General features: G+C 36.7%; 1 protein-coding gene across 3 annotated transcripts in view; it reads right to left on the reverse strand.

Annotated features, from left to right (window-relative positions):
• The window catches only part of HELZ (helicase with zinc finger), a 59,195-nt gene that overhangs the window by 19,682 nt on the left and 16,426 nt on the right, over nucleotides 1-23,087 (reverse strand). For 2 of the 3 annotated variants that reach the window (XM_014952258.1, XM_014952256.1), the window contains exons 11-19: nucleotides 20,754-21,087; nucleotides 16,289-16,419; nucleotides 13,823-14,002; nucleotides 13,192-13,296; nucleotides 8,687-8,865; nucleotides 6,967-7,085; nucleotides 5,093-5,238; nucleotides 2,455-2,602; nucleotides 503-686 (exon numbers count right to left, since the gene is read on the reverse strand). In XM_014952258.1, coding sequence (XP_014807744.1) covers nucleotides 503-686; nucleotides 2,455-2,602; nucleotides 5,093-5,238; nucleotides 6,967-7,085; nucleotides 8,687-8,865; nucleotides 13,192-13,296; nucleotides 13,823-14,002; nucleotides 16,289-16,419; nucleotides 20,754-21,087 — 1,526 coding nt within the window. The remainder of the gene's footprint in view (nucleotides 1-502; nucleotides 687-2,454; nucleotides 2,603-5,092; nucleotides 5,239-6,966; nucleotides 7,086-8,686; nucleotides 8,866-13,191; nucleotides 13,297-13,822; nucleotides 14,003-16,288; nucleotides 16,420-20,753; nucleotides 21,088-23,087) is intronic. The other variant, XM_014952257.1, reaches the window with a different exon arrangement.

Genomic DNA, 23,087 nt, shown 5'->3' on the forward strand with positions numbered 1-23,087 from the left:
TCTTCCTTTGTTTATTACTGTCTGAAAGTGCAACCTAGCAACAGGTGAAGCCTACACAAAATTCCTGTTATCAATGTGATCCCAAGAACAAATATCTAAATCTGTGGATGCATTTTTACAGTTTATTCTACAAATGCAAAAAACAGTCAAGTATTTTGAGGCTAAAGCCTTGTTACCTTTTTATTTGGAACTCGGTTTTCCCCCTTACAATAGAAATCCATCAGTTTTCACATTTTTCATTCAATTTATTTTTTAAGTAAGCTTGAACTTAATTTTGAACAAAGATAAACCTGACATCCATGAGTTTATTGCTTTGGCATTCAGTGTTGGAATAACATCTCATCAGTGTACTTGCCAGTTTCATTTTGATTTTTATGGGCTGTATCACAGCTCTCCTTTTGTTCTGATTGTTTTAAGATTATTTTAGCAAGTCTTACTTAACTTCACCACTCACAGTTTTTACTTCCTTAGCACATTTTTGAGACACGTAACTATTACTTACCCTGAACATTTAGCACTCTCTCTACACTGACATCAGACAGTCTTTTTTTCCGAAGTTCAGCCCGAATTCGGAAGACTTGATCAGCGTAAGGCGTTACAACACCTATACTGCCATCATCCAATTTGCCCCAGGCAACAGGCCATTTTCTTCTTAATTCTTCAACACGCTCTACTACTTCAAACACCTTAAAAGAAAGTGAGAATTCTTAAAAGTATGCTCCACTGAAGATCACTCTTTGATACGGGAAGAGAATTTGAATTTTAAAGCTCTAAAACATTTACGTGTCACAGTATTACACAGCCTTACTGAACAAGCAATAATACTATTGCAATCTATAGTGATACTCTAAAATATCATGTCTTAAAACAATGTATTTACAGTACCTTTTTTTAATCTTGAAATAAAAGTTTGCCCATAAAAATGTCACCTTTAAAGTACAGTCTGGAAAATTATATTAATAACCTTAATTTTCATGCTTATGTTCTTACAGAAAAGTCAAGTGGAGTAGGAGATTTCTTATCACACTTTAATGAACTTCCATAAGTAAATACACCACCTAAGTAGCGATTATTTTATTTTTATTCTGGATTTTATACATGTCATATTAGAGTTTGATAACTCTATAGAGAGGCTATGTATACCAGAGCACAACCACTTCCCATTCCAAAGGATGCCATCAGGAGGTTCAGATTATTCATCAACTGCTAGTTCATCTCTATGAAATACAATTCAGTGTGCTACCTGAAAAGACTAATGAGTAATAAAAACTGAAAACCTCCTCCTGTGAGGAGCCAGGCTCAAAGCAACCTCCTGCCGCAAAGCGCCGGCAGAGCAGCTTCTGTTTCAACACACTCAGTAGAGACGCTGACTGGAGAAGGCATTTCTCAGTAACTTTGTGGAAGGTATGCAGGTTTATTTGGGGTTTTTTAGCATGTATAGTCAATATGTCATTTAATAAGTGTCAATATGGCATTCGATAAATATTTATCCAGCTGTTTAAAGTATGATAACTGATGAATGCAGTTTTCCTACAGCATCACAAATGCAAGCGCAGCCTCTAAATGGACAGAGGCTTTCCACAAAAACCTCAAGCATTCTTAACTTCCTTCCCTGTTCATCCAGTATTCTTTGGGTGTGGGAAGGGGGCGTTAAAAATACATTTAATTTTCTTAGCTTTTATATTATCTCTTCTTCAAATTGGTAAGTGGGAATTCTAGGGACTTTCATTGACATTTCAGGAACATTAAGAGTGATATAAATCACAATGGGTATGTACAAAAGTATAAAGCATAGGAGTTCCTAACTGCTAAAAATTCACAAGTCAGGGGGCAGGGTGGGAGAGTGTTCGGGTTTTGGTTTGGTTTGTGGGTTTTGATCTGTTTGGGTTTTTTTAACTCAAAGGAAGGAATGAGAATGAAAGTAATCTTTGAAGAATACAAATAAATCTTTGTGAAACAAACATATTGAGAATAAGTTCTCACTGGAAAAAAAATCCCATCTGCACACAATCAGTTAGATACTGATCCTAAACATATTAAAGCAAATATGAAATGCTACTCCAGAGGACTCTTATCTGAGTGGGAACATTTCTACAACAGTTGAAGTTTTACTTCAAATTGCAGTTACTCTCAGTTGCTAAGATACATCCATCAGAATGTCAGAAAAAACTATCAGGAAGGACATCCTGAAGAATGAGCCTAAGAGAACTATACGCAACTTGCAATTGCGAGGAAAAAGGAGAAGATAAATTAGAGGAAATGTTTACTACAATTACAATGTTCACTACTTCATGTTTAGCAAACTCAATGTTCCCTCCTGTTAGTAAAGGACAATTTATGTCTTCTACCTACACTGAGCATAAACCAAATATATTTGGGGAGAGGGGAGCTTTAAGGAAAAGAAAAAAAACCAAAAAAACAAAAAAAACAAGAACAAGGCCAAAGAAGAGTTACCTCTGCATTATTGTAAAAAGCTGTACTATTTTTTTCTTGCACATCTTCGCCACGTGCTGTGAAGAAAGTCAAAGGGTAGAAATCCTTGTGTGCTGGCTGCTTTCCACTTGCCATCAATTTGCCTTCATAGAAAAGTTCAGATGTATAACTGTAACAAGGCAAAACAGAATAAAATGTGGAGCCTACATATGAGCTCACTGATTAAATATGTAAATCTCACTGATAAAATATGCAATCACAAAATACTTCATAAGAAAAACAGAACCACTGATTACTATTCGGCATCTTCAAGTGATTCCTCTGAACTGATATTTACATATTACAAATAGAGCAGAAGGCACTAAAAATATGCTTTTCTAACACTTTTTCTACAAAGGCAGTATTTCCTTCTACAAAGGTAGTATTTTCTTCTAATCTAAAGCTCAACAAACTTAGTGACGTTCTCACTAATGTTTCACTCAGAAGTTCTGGTGGCTTGAAACTGGGCCAAAGCACCACTTGCTGTTTGGGACTCATCATTGCCCAGCCTGGCTGGACAATGAGCCTCCTTTAATCAGTTAAGAGTTGTTGAACTTGGAAAATAAATTTACTCAAGATTTCCTGTGTACTGAGCACAAGGCAGGGCAAGTGTTCAGCTTTCACAGAAGCTTTTCATCTCTCACTTCTACTCCAGACCAATCTATGTCTCTGGTCATCGGACACACAACCAGAACACACTTCCTCTGCTGGCAGCAGGCGTTACTGGAAAAGAAACAACTCAAGAACTACCTTCATGGTGAAAAGTAGGAGGGAGGAAGGCAAACTGAATGGAAGAAAACAAAAAGCCAACAACAACAGACTGCAGATTACTGCTGGTATTACTGTAAGTACTGTATTCTATTGCATGCACAATAGCGCTAATGTACTGGCTTTCATTAATTAGTGAATTCTGGTATGATCTAATTTCTAAGTGCTCAGCCTCCATCCTTAATGTTCTTCAGGTACAGCTCTGTGGATGCGGTGACATGAACACAAGCTAGAGGACAACAGAAGCAGGGGACCATGGAGTCAGTGGGCCCACCGAGTTCTTCCAGGCTTCCAATTATTGTACTGTAAGATGTAAATAACTGGTGACGGAAAAGCTAAAGAAACTAATCTGCTACCAGATCATCAAACAACTGCAGCCCACCTTGACCAGAACTGCCTTACATGGACAATCCCGAAGAATATGCAACTCTTCATGTGGATCGAGTTGCAGCAGTTCTCTGCTGCCAACCAGCAAAACTAACAATTTCTTCTGCAAGTTAATTCTTAGTAATGAGCTTTCAGTAAACAATAAAACATCCTTTCTACAAGGACTGTTTTTTCCAATTACAGCTCCAAAGTCAGGCTGAACTAATGGCTTGTTCTTTCCTTAATTTCTTTCAGTCTCTTTACTTCAGCTAGGCTGGTATGATTGATGAGCCCACCATCAGCCACCTTCTTACACTTACTTCTGTCTTAAGTGCCATGGTCCCATTTGTCAGGGGAAACTCCACAGTATAACAAACGTAGACTTGAGACAATCTCCTAAATGGACCACCATCAGAGCATTTAGCAGGTTTCGCTTCACACAGCAATATTTTCTAGTGGAATCAGGCAGACCTGACTTTCACTAGATATCTGACTAGTCCCAGTGGCATTTCTGCAATCCTCACCTCAGTGGTCAACAGAGCAAACCCTTCTAGGAACCCACTGTCTGAACTCCAACTGCTGAAGAGAATTTTCGTGATCTGGGGCAAATTTCATGGAAGTGATCTCTAACCAAAATCTGAAACAATCCTTTCCTTTTCAGGTTCTCTCTCATTTTGAACTTCCCATTTCAAAAAATGTACAAGAAATTTAGCATTACTCAGTCTATAATTGAAAAGTCCTTAAAATGAAGCCAGATCAAGCTGCGTAACAAAGTGTGGTACATTCTCATTTTTGATTCCCCAGAGCACTTAAATATTTCTGCTTTTGCTTTGAACACAGTGATAACCTAATTAGTGTGACTGGATACCAACATAACATTCCTCAGTACATATTTGAGCCAGGATTTAAACTTTAGCATTTTTCCCCATGATTGCACTTATTCTTTCTAGCACAGCTCATGGATGAGCTCATTACACTAGCAGCCCTTAGTTTATCATAGCATAAAAATGCAAACCCACTGATTAATGTGTCTTGAAAGAAGTAATAAAAAAAGACAACAGGAAAGAAACATGCCCAGAAAAAAATAGGTCAAATTTTGTTCAGAACTGTATACCCATATGTTCCTTACATTGCACATAGCTCACCATGCCAAGATAATCCAAGGTAATTCTAAAATTCTGAAACAGTTCAAAACCACAGACTCTCTATAATATACTGCACAATGGTTAAAAAGGGAAAGTTAGCTCTTTTTTTGCTTAGGTGCAAGGCCAGAAGCGTCCCCACTGAACCTGACTGAACCCCCGGCATCTCTCCTAGAGACTGAATTTCAACAAAGAATTACTCTACTAATTAACTTCGAAACAACTATGATTTCATTACAGAAACATGCAGTGCTTCTCTCTTTATTCAGTTGTGCTTGGCTCAGAGCTCTCTAGCTACCTCACAACAAAGAAAAGCATGATACAGTGAAAAAGTTCACACCTACTTGATGATAGCTTCATGGGAGCGATAGTTCTCACACAGCAAGATCCTGCATGGAAATTCTGCAGGGTAGTGCTCATAGAGCCGATCCAGCAGTGAAACGTGGAGGTTTCTTTCCCTGGCAAATTCACTGTAGACAAAAGGACTGAGCTGTAATAGACACACACACACAAAGAAAATGAAACTAAATACGTGCACTTGGAATTTCATGCTCCCAATATATGCATCTTGCATCAAAACAAAAAGAAAACCTTACTTTTACTGTACATTCATAGTTGGAAGACATATAGCATGGCTATACCATAGAAATGCCTATTCCTACTGTAAAAGGGACAAAAGACCAGCATTCTATTAAAGGAACAATAAAACATTCCGTAACTATGTAAAGAGGAGAGAAGAACCCTTATATCTATGCTTTTTTATTGTGGCTTGCACAGGTGAATAACTCAAAGCAGAGCGCTGTTTGACCAAAAATACCCCACCAAAACCCTGTTTTGAACAACATTACATGATTATTCTGACAAGCACTTTATTGTTATTACCACAAATAGTACAGATCAGAAAACAGAAAAATTTGTAACACAATTGTAATAAGTTAAATGGAAAGTCGTTGGAAAAACTAAATCCCAAGTGGCCTCGTTACTATTACACTAAATTACTACTGGGCTTGTTTAACAATAAAACCATCATCTACTACAGCAAGAAAAATAGAAATAAAGATGATGAAAAAAATTGTTTTAAATAACATTTTAAAATGTAGAAATTAAGCCAATCTATTCTGTTATTCTGAATACATATGATTTAGATTCTGAGTTTGAGTTTCACTTCAGATAATCCTGGATACCTCAAAGAGTAGCTTCTGTAAGAACCTGAGCTACAGAACAGCTGAGACTCACAGGCCAAGTCAAGGCTCTAACCATCCAGTTGTGCTAATGCAATCTTGCCTGAAGTGATAAGAATTCCAATCTCTTAAAAAGGACTTTTGAGATCTGTATTTTCAAAGCATTTCCCAGTCCCTGAGATTCCTATGATCATGACTTGAAATGACCAAGGAGTATTAAATCACAGGTAGCAACATTGTTTTACGTTTATTGCTATACCAAAGCAAACATCCACTCTATTGTTATTGTGAAAAGTCAGGAGAATTAAAGGCAAATCTATAAAAACAAATAAATTTGGCCTAAATCAACAAAGCAAGTAAGCATACTTGGAAAAGTCAGTCTTTCTCATGCCTACAGACTAGAGTGACATGCATCATCATCATTTTAAACTCTTCTAAACTCTTTAAATCAAGCAATTCCTAGATGCGTTGCAGCAACATAAAGACAATGGTTACTTTCAGTTTCCTATTTCTTACTTGTTCAAATCCTTACCAGACTACGATATGTCTAATAAAATTAAAAAAAAAAAAAAAGTTGTCTAAATCATAACATTCTCCATATTCTTCAATTCTTTCAGAAAAATCACCAGGGAATACCAGTCATAAGAAGTAAGACAAACTTCTACCCCAACTGTAGTAATAACTATCCCCGACCTTACGCAAAGAAAATCCCTAGAATTTTCCTCAGCTTCCCCATCTATTATAGGATCAGTAAAATTTATGCATCTTCTGCTTTAATGTGAAATTTTACTTGCATTTAGTTCAGTGGTTCACTGGCCCAAGTCTGGTCTATAACAGATTTCCTATGTAACCCTGGACAATTCACATACTTTGTGCCTCAATTCCCCTATTGCAGCGTATTCTCACTCAGCAGAAATACACGTGAGATTATGATGCATTCACGTACCACAGAAATCTGGAGCAGATAAATACCTTAAATATATAAATACAAATATTATATATAGGCACTTTACATTCGAAAATGCTATAGCTCTTACCTGCATATGATCTCCAGCCAAGACAATTCTTGTGTTTCTATTAGCTAATGCCAGAGGCATAATAGTTTCACACTCCATAGCCTGCGCAGCTTCATCTAACAGAATGTGTGTAAAAAAACCTGTAAAACAGAGATATCAGCAAATAAATGAAACCTGAAACATGATAAAATGAACACCGATAACAATACAAGAAATTGTACTAAAAGTTCTGTATTCTGATAGTAACCAAAACTAGAAAAAAATTCAGTATGGTTTATACAAATTAATTTCTAGCAACTAACAGAAACCACATGAACAATTTTCACACCCAACAAATGACCAACAGTGGTCAACTGACTGCCAGTGACATTAGCAGCAGCCCACAGATCTGCCTCTTTCTTCTGATATATGTGAAATTAAACAAGTGTTTTATCTGAGCTCTCCTTACACCAAGAGGAAATGTCTCTTGGCAGACCTCCCTCAGCAGGTTTCTCAAATCTGAAAATCTTTTCATAACCATGAGGCCTGAAGAGCTTTCTACAATGACAGTTAAAAGGACCTCCTCTTGTACTCCAGTCCTATTAACTATTTTATATACTAAATTTCCCATTAAAATTGCACACATACCTGAGCACTTTGCTGGTTATGGGCTTTAAGGAATGTTGGGGGGAAAAAAGGAGCAGAAAGTGAAGGAAAATTTAAATTCAATCTTATGATAATATTGGACCAAAAGGTTTGTTGGGGAGGGGTGGCGGGAATTGAAATCTATGCACTGGATAACATGCACTTGGAAAAAACTGGGCCACAGTAGGCTTGTATTTTATGAAATGTAGGATAGGTATAGAAGTGGTTTTATAAGCTGATATATATTAAGGTTTAAAACAAACTATTAGAGGACTCAGTGTGCCATCTAATTAAGATTACATACATAAAAATGTAGCAATTTTCTTTGAAAAACATTAATTTCATAAAACTGCACACATTACTATGGTATGACTGTACACAGCTCATTGCCAAACAAAGCAGTTACTTCCATCTAAAGTCCTGAAAGACTAAAGGCTCTAAAGACTTGAAAATATTTACCATGAATTCCATAATAGTTTTCTCTATTGCAACAAATGGCAGATTGTAGCCACAGAAAATTAACTGTAACAACTTCAGTAAAGAAATTCCATGTTCTCCAAAAAGCAGATGGATTTCATTTGGAGATCAATAAAACAATAAACCCCAAGCAGCCTCTGCCCCCAAGAAATCAGTCTAATACACCGCAGTTTAGAAAACAACCTGAGAAGTATCACGTTAACACAGCATGGGTTTGTACGTGTGGGAGTTGTTTGCAAAGCTCAACAATTCACAAAGCACGAAAAAAAAGCTCCCGGTGTGTATTTATGCTTACATGCTCCACTGAGTAATGACCGTAATGAGCATAACATTCAAAGTTAGAATCTCAAACAGAATTTTCCCTCTTGATTCTCAGAAACATCAGATCATAGATAGCACTGCTTCTTTATTTTTATTTTTTTTTTAAATAAGGAAAAAACAGAATGAGCAAAAGGTTAATTTGAACGTCAGCAGTTTATAGCTTTGTAATAAGCATTTATTTATAAAAAAAAAAGAGAAGAGCATTTTAATATTATCATTGTTTATTTCTTAACAGCTCAAAGAATTGAGTAAAGAACTGACACTTGTAAGAGGAAGATAATTCTCAAAGCATGGACACATGGTTTAGAAATTATCCTACCTGGTTCAAGATCCAGTTGACACAGATACTGTGATGTATTTAAAGTAACAACTACTACTCGTTGCTTAAGAATGTCTTCTTTCTGTGGCATCTGAAAGGTGGAATGTGTGCTTGAAATCAAACAGTACTGATGCACAACTGGGTGGACAGTCTTTACCCAGCGATTTCTGAAATATACCCTAAAAAGAAAGAGAGGGCTTATTTTCTATTCAGTTTGAATGCAGTGACAGCCTAATATTTCAAATGCTAATATTCTGTTTTCTGATAAACAAAAGTAATCTTCAGACAGCCAAACATCACAACTGTGCAGAATTACATGCTAAAAAGTCTTGGATTTACCTTCCTTTATTTGCTGCAGTGCAATACTACATACACAGAACAGTTACCAAGGATTAATTCACGTGAAAATCTGTAAATTCTTCATACATTCAAGTTCTGCAACCCTCACATCAATGTCTATTTCATTTTAAACTATCAGTAAACTAATTTAAAAGAGATATTTCCTCAGATATAATATAAATACAGCCCATAGTCTTGGAATTGACCGGGCTGCAGTGATCTGCACATTTCAGCTGCAGCCAAAGGATCTTTTAAAAAAACAATAAATCAAAAGACATTAATAAAATCTTGTACTTTCTTAAACACACACTATGTCCTCTGAGTTCTAAGAGCCAAACGGGATGTATATTCACCTTTTTATCATGCAGGGCCATAATTAGGATACTCTGTGTAAAAGAATGAGAAAACAGTGCCAAAAAGGATGGCTGGAGTCTAAAATACCAGGACATAGTCAGCAAAGCACTGGTCTTCAAACATCTTCCCAAGACACATAAGATAAATTTAAATCATCATATCATGAGATCAATGATGAATTTTTCTTAAAAAGTGATGAAATGTTATGACCAGTCTAGCTAAATGGAAGAGGAACAAGGAAGACACAAAGAGTATGCCCCAGAAAACAGCATATAACTAACTCCCCCAAGCTATATAGAAATACACAAACCACATCAGCTGAGGATCTGGGTAAAGATGTCAAAGGGCTTCTGTATGGGGTGTTCCTCAGAAATATAATCTGCACCAAGTAAGAACTATGACTCTAAAGAGGAGCCTTTAAACTACAGGAAATATTGTACTGATACTAATATTCAGAATTAAAGTTACTTAAAAAGTAAAATTAAGATTAAATCATTCAAATTTCAGTTCTAAATATGGGACTTATGCTGTTTGGTTTATCTAGTCATCATTTATTTTCTTCTGATTAATTTCTCCTGCACCCATATTACAAATCCCACACCATTAATGCAGTATTTGGAAAAATGTAATTATGCACCTAAAAGCAAAACAATGACAGTACTGGCTGAACTCTGGGAACCACAAGTCCAGCCACGTTTGATAATCACAGCTCAGCTCTGCATAAAGTGAGAGAAACAACTTTAAGGATTATAACAGATTTGGTTTGTGAAAATGCAATGTCTGTTTTGGACAATAAGCACAAAACGAAAGGCAAAGAGGTGCAAACACACCACAGTGCTCTGAGCGGCCTCTTCATCCAACAACACAACCAACCAAAACTGGTACTGGGTGACCAAGGGTAACTCCAGCTAAGACTGGGTGCAGCACGGGAGCAAACACCACACTCCAGAGCCATTCTTAGAACAAGAACCTTCTAATACTACCCCAATATATTTATTTTTTATCAGCCATCACGCTGATAAGCTTTATTTCATGAAGTGCTATTACATGCATGTAACAAGAGGGAGTGTGGGCAGCAGGCAGGAGGGAACCCCTGTGCTGTGTCCCCCACCACCTGGCAGCTTCCCTTGGGTCCTGCTCCTCGCTCTTCGCTGAAGGCAACACTTACCTGCCACCTCACAGGGGGCTGGGAGCACTAATCAGTTTATTGTGAGTTTATGTTTGTAAAGCACTTTGAGATTCTTGGATGAAAGGTGCTATTGAAATGCAAAATATTATGGTTATTAGATGTTATTATACCATGCACTGTCTTTTATTGTAAAAATTTAACTACGTGTGAGTCACAGAGTGGCTGACAGCATTTCAAACTGCATTGCTGCTTACCCATCAATTTCTTTTATTTTGATGTAAGATCAAAAAGGTAGCCCAGAGCTATTATTCACCACTGGCATAAATACACCTGACAGATGTGACTACTTCGAAAATGTCGTGATATAAGTAAGCCACACTGAACAAGAGATTTCTTTTCAGGTGCAATTTGGGCTAATAAAAATCTCCTGTAATTTCATTATTAGGTTTTTTTCCTTAAAGCTAGAGGAATACATTACAAAAACAGGTTTTACCAGCCTAACACAAATCGTAACACTTCACCCTGCAATATACCCTTAACTTCTGATTAAGCAAGCAATTCCCCCTCTAATCTTAACCCGTGCAGGAGCAGAGCACCTGAATGCCACCAGAGCTGGGCAGCTGCTAACCAAAACACTCCTTAGTACCTGGCAGCACGTTCTATCAGTGCGGCTGTAGGGACAAAGATGAGCAAAAACTGCAGCTACAAAATTGTAACCCAGTCATAGCTCACGTGAGAGGGTATCTTCTCACATCAAGGCTTTATTTGTGGAGAAATGAAAACCTTGAAGGTTCAGGTTTACCCAAACCACAGGCAGTGAAATTACCAGCAAATGCAGAGAGCATTTTAGTAAGGATACTATTCAGCCAACTCATCATTTAGAGTAAATAAGGAAAAAAATCTAAAGAAAACTGTTTAGCCATTTAGAAACATCAAACTCTGCAAGTAGCACAGCCAGCTTTGATGATGAACTGCATCTACTCCACTTTTGCTTTAAAATACTGCAAGAGACTCAAAGCACCCTGTTTAAACTAATGATAATGAATTTAATTTGAAAGTACATCTTGACAACAGTCAATAAGAAAGGTAACAGACCCATAATTAATTTTATGCTCAGTCTCACATAGCTCCAGCTTTCAATTCAGTTAAATTGACCCTTTAACTCCTGCCAGATCACGTCGACATGCAGTTAGCCTTCAAACAACAGATCCTTCTCAAATATATGTAACATTTATTATTTGAAAACATACATCCATAAATATATAAATATATACACAATTCCAGAGGTGCCTCCACTTTCTAAAACTTTAACTTTTCATAGAGGTATCATGACTATTTGAACAGTATCTATGACAATTACACTGAAATTCAAACATTCAGTGACTTTTACAATTATGTGTTGTAATTTTCTTGGCAAATATGTATATATATTTTAACCATTAGAAAAATACCGCTTTCATTTATGCATGTTTTCCGTAAGTATTTCTGAGACTGGACTATGTAGTTGAATACAGCACATAAAAGAAGGTAGAAAAACCCTGGCAACTACAACAAAATTGTATTGCTCTGTTAAATCACACTTCAATTTTCCCAAAAGTGTCAATTAGACACACTTTTTCAGCCACAAAATTAAGACACCATAATGCTTTTCATCACAAAGTGCTTTACAAATGACGTTAAGAAAATCCGTGTTAAAATACAACCAAATAAAAGGTAACTTTTCGAAAATAAGCTGCCTTCGCTGCCTTGGCCAGATTCTCAGTGTCTGTGAAATGTCACTTGGCGACTCACGCCAGCAAACCTAAGGGAATTTACACCTGTTGTAAATCTAGCCCTTCCACATAACTTCACTGGCTTTACTGACATTGCATAAAATATTAGTCCAGGATGGCTTTTAATAGCTAACAAGTAAACATACAGAGTCATTTTCTTAGTAATATAATAAACTGGCATAAATATAATATACTGGCATTCAGAAAACGATGCCCATAATTTAAAACAATACATACCAAGCTAACAGTAAACATTATACATTGTGATTACCATGCAAAATATTCCCTGGAGCAGATTTCTTCTCATAAATAAATCCCCCTTATCTATTTCTATGCAAGTTTACCCTCTTCACTCACAAAGTCTCCACCTCCTCTTCATTTTTTTTCCTTAACTGATTTCCCCCAAATCGCCATGGTAAGTCCATTTAACCACAGATACAATGACTTCACACTGCCTTATCAGAAGAGACCAAACTACTTTCACACAATTCTCCAAATAGGAAGCTCCTATGACATGAATTTTTTTCTTCAAAAAGCCAGGTGGGTAGCCCCAGCTTCCAAATTATCACTATGAGTGCGAGTCAAAATTTTCTGAAATTAAAATACAATTAAAGTTCATTTTATTTTATAATAGTAGCTTTTAAAGGAGCATATCAGAAGTTTGCTCATTAGGAAAGACACAATTATCAATAGAATAATAAAAGCTTAAAAAAGGATGTCTTTTATTTTTATTTAACAAATGACCCAAAATTATGTTGACAATGTTTCACGTTCCTTTTAGTCTATGTTTTTAGAAGCACTGCTGGTAACGCCAATAAGCTTTTATGTTTTAAAAGTTCTTTAACCTTTTTTATAGACACCTTTTCTTAAGAATAGTATTTTATAGATACATAATAAGCCTTAAAAAATACCTGAGAGGTCTTGCCTGGGGATTGCCTGCTTCTACATATGGATGTAAATAATCCTTTATGTAGAGATCAGCAGCACTATTAGAATGGGTGCAAATGAGAATCCTGCTGGAATAAATGGTGCAAATAAAAAAGCAATGAAGAAACAGAAAACAATTCAAAGCAGTAGAATACAAAAAAAAGGAAACAGTGGCCATCTTCCTGCACATTTTTCTCTCAATGAAACTAACCTATCATAGTTTGCATGATTCAGCCTCTTAACTCAAATCCTTCAGTTATGAAAAGATTTAAAATTCAAACAGTTTTTCAATAATTATTTTATGATTATTAATCTAGACTTGATTTTAAGTAAGGAATAGCTTTCATCATCTAGCATGCTGCAAAACTTTCCTTGTCGAGCAAATCACGGTCATTCTACATATTTTCAATTTTAGTTAGTTTTGTTCTGAATGGAACATACAGGCTAATATAATAAAATTACTTTATCATTCAAAACAATGACAGATGGCTTGGCTTTTGTTTGTTTTTAAGCTGGATGGAAATTCTGTATTTCTACCTTTCACTTGAATTTAAGTAAAGAATTATATCTTCTCTGCTCATCAAGCATTGCTGTGCGTTTAGTGCCCCATCTCACCTAGTATCCTGCTGTTGGAGTATGTGCTTGACTGCCTGAGCCAGAGTGAAGGTTTTTCCTGTCCCATAGGGACCGATGATAAGAACAGGAGGCAGTTGTATTGACAGCGGAGTAGTGATAGCCAGAACAGCCTCTTTCTGCTTAGCATTTAGTCGAGGGTCCAACTGCTCATCCCATTGTCTGTACAAAAGGAGGCAACAGAGGTTAAAAGCAGAAGCTGTGACAATCTGCTGCTAGAGAAATTTTAAGATTTTAAAAGCTTTAAAGAAATTAAAGAGCCTATACGCTACTGTATCGATCGTGTCATTCTGAGGCATACCTGAACAAATCAACAAATCTAGCAAAACACTCACATGCTTTAATCACAATACTTTGATAATATTTGCAATAAATCAGTTGTGTTTTTTTTTCAAAAGGAATCCAACTACTTCTCAATTTACATTATCTCACCTAACCATAACTAACTTGAATAGTACACATTTTAGAAAACATATATGCTGCAGCATCACCCGATAACAAAGCAAGCAGACCTACAATCATTTTCCCCTATTGCTATGCAAAATGTACCATTAGTTACATTCCTTCCCTACGTTTACATTGCCAACTTTAGAAGTCAACAGTTACACAAGCCCAGGGCTTGGTAAAAATTATCTATGATGAAATTCAAAAACAACTAAAAAACTAATGGCTACCAATTAATTACAAATTTCTCTTTACTTTTTTTTTTTTGAGATTATTAAGGCACATACCTCTAATGGGAAAGCAGTCTAAAAAAAGGATTTTGTGCTGTAACCAGGTAGTGATACCAGCACTAAGAGGAAGATGCTTTCAGAAAATTCCAGTGAGTGCAAGAGTTTAAAGATTTGTAGACACAGTTTTTAATATTCCCAGTGACAGATTTAAAAGTAGACACGCACAGTGAAAACCACCTGTCCCTGCACACATATGGCCATACTTCAGTAACGTGATCTGCTCTGGGACAAGCACTACACTTCTTACACACTGGGAAAGCTTCTATTGGGTAGGAGTTAGCAACAGGGAGTAAAATCAAGAGAGAGGGAGTAAAATCAAGAAGGAATTGACCGAATTCTTAACTTTTAAGACAGCTATGAACAACAAGCTGGCAGGAGAACCTAAGAAATACTGAAAAGCAATAGGCATATAAAACAAAAATAGAAGAAAAATAGAGGGGCAGACAGTTCGCACTCAGACAGAATTATATCAACTACAACCGTATGTAAAATTTCTGTAAATACAAATTTCCTGACATAAAACCAAGAAGACAAAGTTCTAGCTTACTTGACTTACCTTCTTTTTATTGAAATCGCTGCTTGCTTCCAAACTATTCCTAAACACTATTTCCTTGTAAGATTCACTCAAAACCTAAGTCAGTGAAAAGATTGTCATTGTCCCTTCTTTCTGCCTTTACTGTCAAAGCTTTGATGAATGCAGTACCCCCACCCAGAACCCTGCACCCACCCTTTATCACCTCTGTCCCCACTAAACTTTCAGAGACAAACTAAATTTTTTCCAGTAATTTTTGCCTTACATTATCTCACTGTCTCAAGTTTCTGGCCAGATCACTTTCCCTTTAATCCTTGAACTATCTTCTGATTTGTACTGCATCACAATCACACTCTTAATTCTCCCCTTCGAGACCCCACACCACTCATTGCATGCTGTGTGGTCTATGGTTCCACATACCTCTCACTGCCCTGGTTGTCAAGTACAGAAAACTCGTGCCTCTCTTATCCTTCCCTATGCAGCAACAACACTGACCATACTCCCTGAGTAACACAGCCTCACATTTCTCTTCCCTAAATTCCTCTTCGAGAAAAACTATTTTCACTGCATCAGCCTTAAGTTTCCTTTAAAGTATTTATGTAACACAGGGGTTTATATTTCATAAAGGGAACTGTAAGACATGTATACAAAGAATCTCAGGACTGCTTGTAAGTGCAATGCTGGTCCTTCCAAGAATCACTCCCACACCTTTCTTAGTCATCCCATTCAGTCATACATCCAAATTTGGGCTCATTACATCAAACTCAAAAGGCAGTAACGGACTGCTCCTTGCAAACACAAGTCTGCAAGTCTGAAATCCTGCACAGCAAGCTCCTTGTAACTGGAATGTACGTTGCTAGGAAGTATCATTCATGTTTTCAGTGAAGAAACAGCAGAACAGTAAATAACAAGAACAGATTTGTTTTCTACAGCTACACCTGCAACGCCTATAAAACCCCAGCTCAACCGCAGGAAAAAACAATCAACAGACTTTAGTCCTCAGAGGAACAGTTTTCTTGTTTTATTTAGAAGAGTTTTGCTCCCTTCTCTGAGCCACCCTCACCGTTAATGAGGAGGAAGGCACAGTTCTTGTTCTAGGGCAGATTTCAGCCATCTGTTATAAGAAAACCAGTACTGCATTACCATACAATCCCTGATATTAAAGTGTGTGTATTCTTGTACCTGTTGGGACTCCAGGGGATGGTGGGAGTCATGCTGACATCTGGAAACAAAATACTGTTGTCCTTAATCCTGTCCAAGGCATAATGCATTTCACAGAGGGGTAAGCGATTTAACTGAAACTGAAGTTCAACCTGCAGTAAAGAATGAATGTATAAATGAATAGGTGAACAAAAAAATACTAATTTAGAAAACACTCATTAGACTTTGATGCATGAGACATTTTTATCTTCCTGCAAACTACTGACTCTCAGAAGAAAACAGCAAACATCAATCAGAAGATTTGCAATAAAATTAGCTTGCTTCTTTCTTTTTATTTTTTTAAGCAAAGGTAAGTACAGCATTTGCTCTAAAGTAATTTTGTTATTTAACTTTTAAGGTTAGATTCCACTGTACTTTCAGAAAAAGGAACAACATTGTTGGAATTATTTTTGGAATACAAAAAATACTCCCAAAAAATATTATTGTCCTAAAATGTTGTTTGTAAAAATATACACTTCTATGCCTTATTGTAAGAACAACCTTGAAACAATGACGGGTGAGAAATTTTTACAGCTTAACAGATGATATAAACCAGATGTGTGAACAGCAGAGATAAAATCCAAATGTTATTTGTTTTTAATCAAACTGAAGGAGATGGGGCAAAGGTGCAGACGAGCACCCTGTGCCACCACAGAGATGACACCATCATTTGAAATGTCCCCCCCATTCCCAAAGTAAAAATCTGGTCTCAGATCTATTAAATTTCTCCTCTAGCACTCACTGAATCTCTCTTCATCACTCCATTATTACTTAATCACACTTTAATCTCACGATAATTATTGCTACCAACCAGAAAGTTCAACAAAAACAAAGCAGTGCTAGAATATATTTGTGCAATTATCTTTTCTGAGAACTTATACAATGACTTTAAAAGGTCCTTGTCAACTAAAATAAGTTTTTCTTATATATTACAAACAAAACCCAATTTGTTGTATTACAGATAGCTGTGATTATCAAAATGAGACAGCAAACTTGGGAAAAAAAGAAAAAAAACCAACCACCTGGAAAAGCTGACAATCTCTTCTCTAAATACTACATACTTCATCCAAAGCCATAAACTTCTCTCCTTAACCTTCTCCTGTGGAGGAGAACTCCTCCTAAGGAAGAATAATTTAGCCTTCTAGACTTAACTGCTTGTTGGACCCAACACTCCTCTATCTGCCCACAACATCACTTCCAGCACAGGAATCACACCAATATTGTTTCCTACTTGAAGATCATCTCCAAATGGATTTGCAAAACACAGCTCTCAGCATTTCCTTTTCCTAGTATATTTAAATATTACACTGTTCATACTGTCATGTAGCATGTAAAATCAACACCAGCTTTGCTATGAACAAACAAGAACGTAGCCATTAACTTTCAGTCTGTAGCAGATACAAAGATATTAAATTTTCATCTTGACTATCACATTTTACAGCAGGATGTATAACCACAACTCTGAAGGGCAGTAACAAATCTGTTCAACATGAAGCATGGAGTTAACTAATGTGACTGTAACTCCTAAGGAAACTTTTTTTAAGTAGGACACGTGGACATTTATTTTATTTTCCCCACTCTTTCACTGTCTAGTCTATGCCTATCCACTGCCCTAGTAAACACCCTGGTCTCTAAACACAGCGGGGTTTAGCACGAGTCAAGAATGACAGCACTAGCTCGTCCTGCCTGGGGGCCACCTCAAGTTTCCTTCCAAAGCTCCGTCCTACCCAGCGCCCATTTGTCCACCCAACAACGGCCCACAGATGTTTAGAAAAGAATTCCACGCAAATAGCAACAGTCCCAACCTCACAGTTTGATCTATACAGGAAAAATATCTTTCCTCAGGCAGATCCAGGGCTAACAAAAGACCACCCAATATAACAATCATAATCAATGCAGAAAAACTGTGATGCTCATGTTAGCGATGCCGTAATAGCCCCTTCCGGGAGTCCAAGCAAGGTGCCTAGCACTAAGTACCTCTGATTATCTACCTGCATTCGCCACTTCCTTTAACAGCTTGTGACTTGTTTTGGTTTTAATCCAGCTTGGATTAAAACAAATAGTTTTATTTGCTGTTGCAGAGTGCTGAATGAGGCCATCTGTGAAGGAGAGGCACGTAAACTGCTTTAATACATATTCCACAACAAGAAAACAGTGGGAAAGGAAGTTAATCCATTGCCAGCTTCACAGAACAGGACACAGAACAGAGTAACCACTCCAAAAATAAAACAGTCGCATGTTAGTTTGGTCACCAAAAAGAGCAGTGGCCAAGGGGGTTTAAAGCACCAGCTCCCTCTGTCCCACCTTCATGAATGGGGCACCCGGTAAAAGCAGAATTGTGTATTTATTATAGCTGAGCCAGGACAACAGGCAAACAAGTGACCAGGAAGCTTCTGAGATGAATTATTAGAAGAGGAAAGGAAGCAAACTACCTAACTTACCCAAAACCTACAGAAATAAAAATAGTTTTGTCAACATTTAAGAATCACATAGAGAATACTAATTCCACTGAAGACAACAGCAAAATTTCCAGCATCTTTAATTTAAAAGCTACACATCCAAATTATAATATCCTTAGCTCTAACCTGAGGATCCCTTTCCAAATTTTCAGTCAATACTTAGAAAAGATTTCCTCACAATTAGAATTTATTAAAATATAGGTAATACTTTAAGGAACTGACCAACACTTCACTGATGTATGTATGAAGTACTACTTAATTTTACAAATAACTTTGGACCCAACTTTTAATGCAGAATAGATTTGCTGCCTTGGGCGAAGTGTTAAAAGACACTCAAAAGAATGTAAGTCAGTTACTGAAGCCCCAGCTCATTTTGCATTCCAGTGGAGGTTCTGATAGAATCAATTAGTAAGTTTAATTATTAAGAAAACAAACACAAAGCCAATAGCCCAGAACAATGTAAGTCCACCCAGACCAATTATCCATGTTAAATTAAGACATCAGGATTCTTGCATATGTTTCCCCAAAACAAAATGAATGGGAGGAGATAATAGTTTGGCGAAAATGCATTCATGTCAAGCAACTCCAGTGACCTTAATTTGAGGTTATTTCTGTTTGGTAACAAGATCAATCACAAGGTCTACAGCAGACACACACTGGGATGGGTGAGGAGTTCAAGTATTTAACCTAACTACAGCTTTGTCTTCCCCTGCATGCTTTTACATCTAATGCACTATCTTGCATTGCAAACTACACAATTTTTTAATGTATCCTCACCCATTTCATGTCAACTGCAAAGTAAAAGCCTGGTCTTACTACTGACACAATTTTCTCTAGCAAAAGCATTAAAACTCCTCATTTTGTGACTGAACGCCTTCAAGACAGACAAACATCTGTCTTGGATATAGGTGTTGGCATAGTGAGAGTCATGGAGGTAAGTATTATCATTCTGAAACACGGGTTATATATATTTAGTATTTACAAGTATATTTTTATTTAGAAGTATATTTTATATATTTTATATATATAAGTATTTATTCAACTTCCTCATGCCTTCATCTATCAACCCTCATCATCCTCATCAATGAAATACTAAGTTGAAGGCTTTTTCCCTAAAGGACAATATCCCTTTTGTTCTGATAAGAGTGCAGAAAGCAGCACGACGCCCATTCCTAACCTCCACAGACCTTATTAAAAATTAATCTCACCTCAGGCCTAGGAACAAATAGTGGAATCCACAATGACACAAACAAAAAGAATGAGAAGGAAAATAAGGAGTCCAATATGCAAGTTATCAAAGACCGAGTTCTAGCTGGCTATGTCAAGAGCAGTAGATATTAAAAAACCAGGAATAGAAAACTCCCTCCTTTGACTTCATTAAGAAAAAGTTCCTGATGTCTCTGGTGAGGATAGCTATGATGGACAGAACAAGGGAAGCCACATCAGAGAGACCAGGCTGGCAAAAAGTCCAGGCAGCAGGAGTAAGCAATATATTCAGTGGGATTAGAATGAGAGTGGAAAGGGTGGGCAGGTCTGGTAGAAGAAAGTCTATGAACTACCCACAAACACCAACCTACAGGAAAATAAAAATAAGACAAAGCTTTCCTTGACAAGTCCATAGAGAGGGTTTTGAATTTGAACCAGAGATGTAAAAACAATATCCAAGAATTTACAAATCACACTCTCAAAACCATGAGATATACAAGGAAAAATCTGCAAGCACTGCCTAAACACCTCAGAAGAATTTTGCCAGAAATGAAATTCATTACAATGTTTTTTTTACTCTGTAACACTTCTAAAATATTATTTTTTGAAATAATAAGACTCATCTACACACAGAACACACAAACACACATATATATACATGTATATTCTCATCTGCGTTCTGTTTTCTGTGATTGATGATTCCTATCTTCAAGCAATTATTTTGGGTGGAGCAGACACAGTGCAAAACATTCCACCCCAAAACCATTTCCACTCAGACTTACCTGCATTTCACAATCTGCCCGAAGATTAAGTTCTTCGCAGCATTCCCTGGATACCCTCAAGAAGATATAATCCTTTGTTTTCTCCTCAATAGCTGCTTCATAAACCTTCTCTTTGGTTCCTTGGGTCTGTGCTGACTTCTCTTTAGTGACAGGCAATAAATAAACAGCATTGACTTTGGTCATCACCAGTCGTCCAGCCAAAGTGTCTTCCGAAAGCGTTTCAGTGAGCTTAAAGCGGCCAAAAAGTTGTCCATTTTGGGCGTACTTTGCACCTCCAGAAACACCAGTGAGCATGAAGCTTGCTACAATCTGCAACTGCACTTTTATGTTGAACCTAAGTGAGAAAGCACCAAGTGAGTGCAGAAAATGCTCCCGGATTCAGAAATTTCATGCATTCAGACTGAAGATTCACCACCTTACACTCCGACTGTATAACTTTTAAACATAAACAATTCTAAGCAAACTGGCCCTTTGCAAATATGTAGCTGTTGCATGTTTACACATTTTCCTTTTGATTATAGCCTATAAAACACGTATTCTAAAGAATCAACATCTATGAAGTTTAAAAAAAAAAGAACCTCACAAGAGAGAATGAAATACTAGATTTTCTGAGACCAAAATAAGTTTAGGGTGAATTAGAGTCACTGTGCATGTCCCAAAGCAGTAAAAACTTCTATTTCAATAGTTTGTAAGCTTATGTTAGCCATTCAAGGAGACACGAGCAGGCAAAGAACAGAGTATGATTCCTATTTACATATCTCTTCCAGGCTGCACAACAAAGATGATAATCTACATCTTAAAAGGTAAATGGTATTATACCTATAATTCAGAGGAATTTATTAAAATGCCTGAAAAAAAAATATCAGAATGTAGGCATTAAAATGAGATAATTTTATTTGAAATGAGGGAATAGCATCGCAGGCTCAGCCATGTAAGCCATCCATCTACAGAATTCCTATTAGCAAGTTCTTCCCATAATCAGAGATGTAACAAATTCATTCTCTGTAGTTACCATTTATCTAGAAGTCACATGCATAACACATTGAAGTGATTTATTAGCACACTTCATTGACCTCTCACCAATACATAGTAACCTGCTCCTAGAGTGCTGGATTTTTTTAAAACAGATTGCTTTAACCCAGTTTAAAAAGAACAAAAGTCTGTCACATTAAGAATATTTTGTTCTCTTCCCATCAGCAACTTTTTGCTGAATTTGCAACAAATTACAGAAGAAAAGTAAAACCCAAAGGTTTTCACAAATGAAATAAAATTCCTTGGAAAAAACCCTCATTTTCTTATGATACTTTTCATACTCATATTGGTTTTATTTGATCTGTTCTTCTTATAATTTCTATTTTAACGTAATGAACTGGTAATTTATTGTTTAAGCCCTGTAGTGTCAATAACCATAAGCCCGCAACAATAAAATCCAGCATTTTAATTCACTTGGTAATTAATCACCTACGAAACCAATCAAATAGATTCTTTTCATATCTGGCAATTCGTAAGTCTTGCGCAAAAACTGCGAGTTTGCCCCCTTGTGGCAATAGTTGCCTCTTTACATAAGACGGGCATTAAGTCACATTCCAATTTCACACCCCACTCTCAAAAAGCAAGAGATGGAGACGGGTTTGTTCAGTTCATCAGTAACCACAGAAATTACTGCCCAAGCTGCAGTTAAAGCAACCACTTAAAAGTATGTACTTCAGGAAGCACAGGAGAATTAAGTGTAATTCTTCCTGTTTCCACATATGCTAAAAAAACAGAACAAACCAAAGCCAAACCCATGCTTTCTTCTATATAAGTACTGCACTATTCCAAAGGAGCTATCAGCGAGTTAGCAGCATCTCAAACTGCTCACATCTCATTCAGATGATTGTTAAAGTACAATATAAAACCTTTAACACAGTAACCAAGAGCTCAGCATTATTACCAAGATACAATCACTCACTATTGTGAACTTCTTTTGTTAACACTTTCCTAATGTTCAATCCCTATGCTACTGAATATGCATCAGCTCATTCTCAAATTTGGATTTGTAGAAACGTGTTGAAAACAGTATTACTGCCATTCTGAGACAAGGCACAAGTGAGCATCTTTATAAACTGCTGTGGTAAAGGGAATCTAAAATTTAGAGATTATCAAGCAATTTCTATTGAGTAAGCTGACACCCTCTGGCAAACTGTTAAACTACAAGATCCTCCAAGGATTATATTTTTTTAATAAATCAGAAGTTACTTCTTTCATCCATTCCCCACCCTTGCTTTGCAGATTTATACAAAATAAAGTTTTCAGTCAGGCTTACACAAATCAAACACATAAAAAGTTCCATTC

The sequence above is a fragment of the Calidris pugnax genome, unplaced genomic scaffold (assembly GCF_001431845.1).
Source record: "Calidris pugnax isolate Ruff unplaced genomic scaffold, ASM143184v1 scaffold206, whole genome shotgun sequence".
Lineage (NCBI taxonomy): Eukaryota > Metazoa > Chordata > Aves > Charadriiformes > Scolopacidae > Calidris > Calidris pugnax.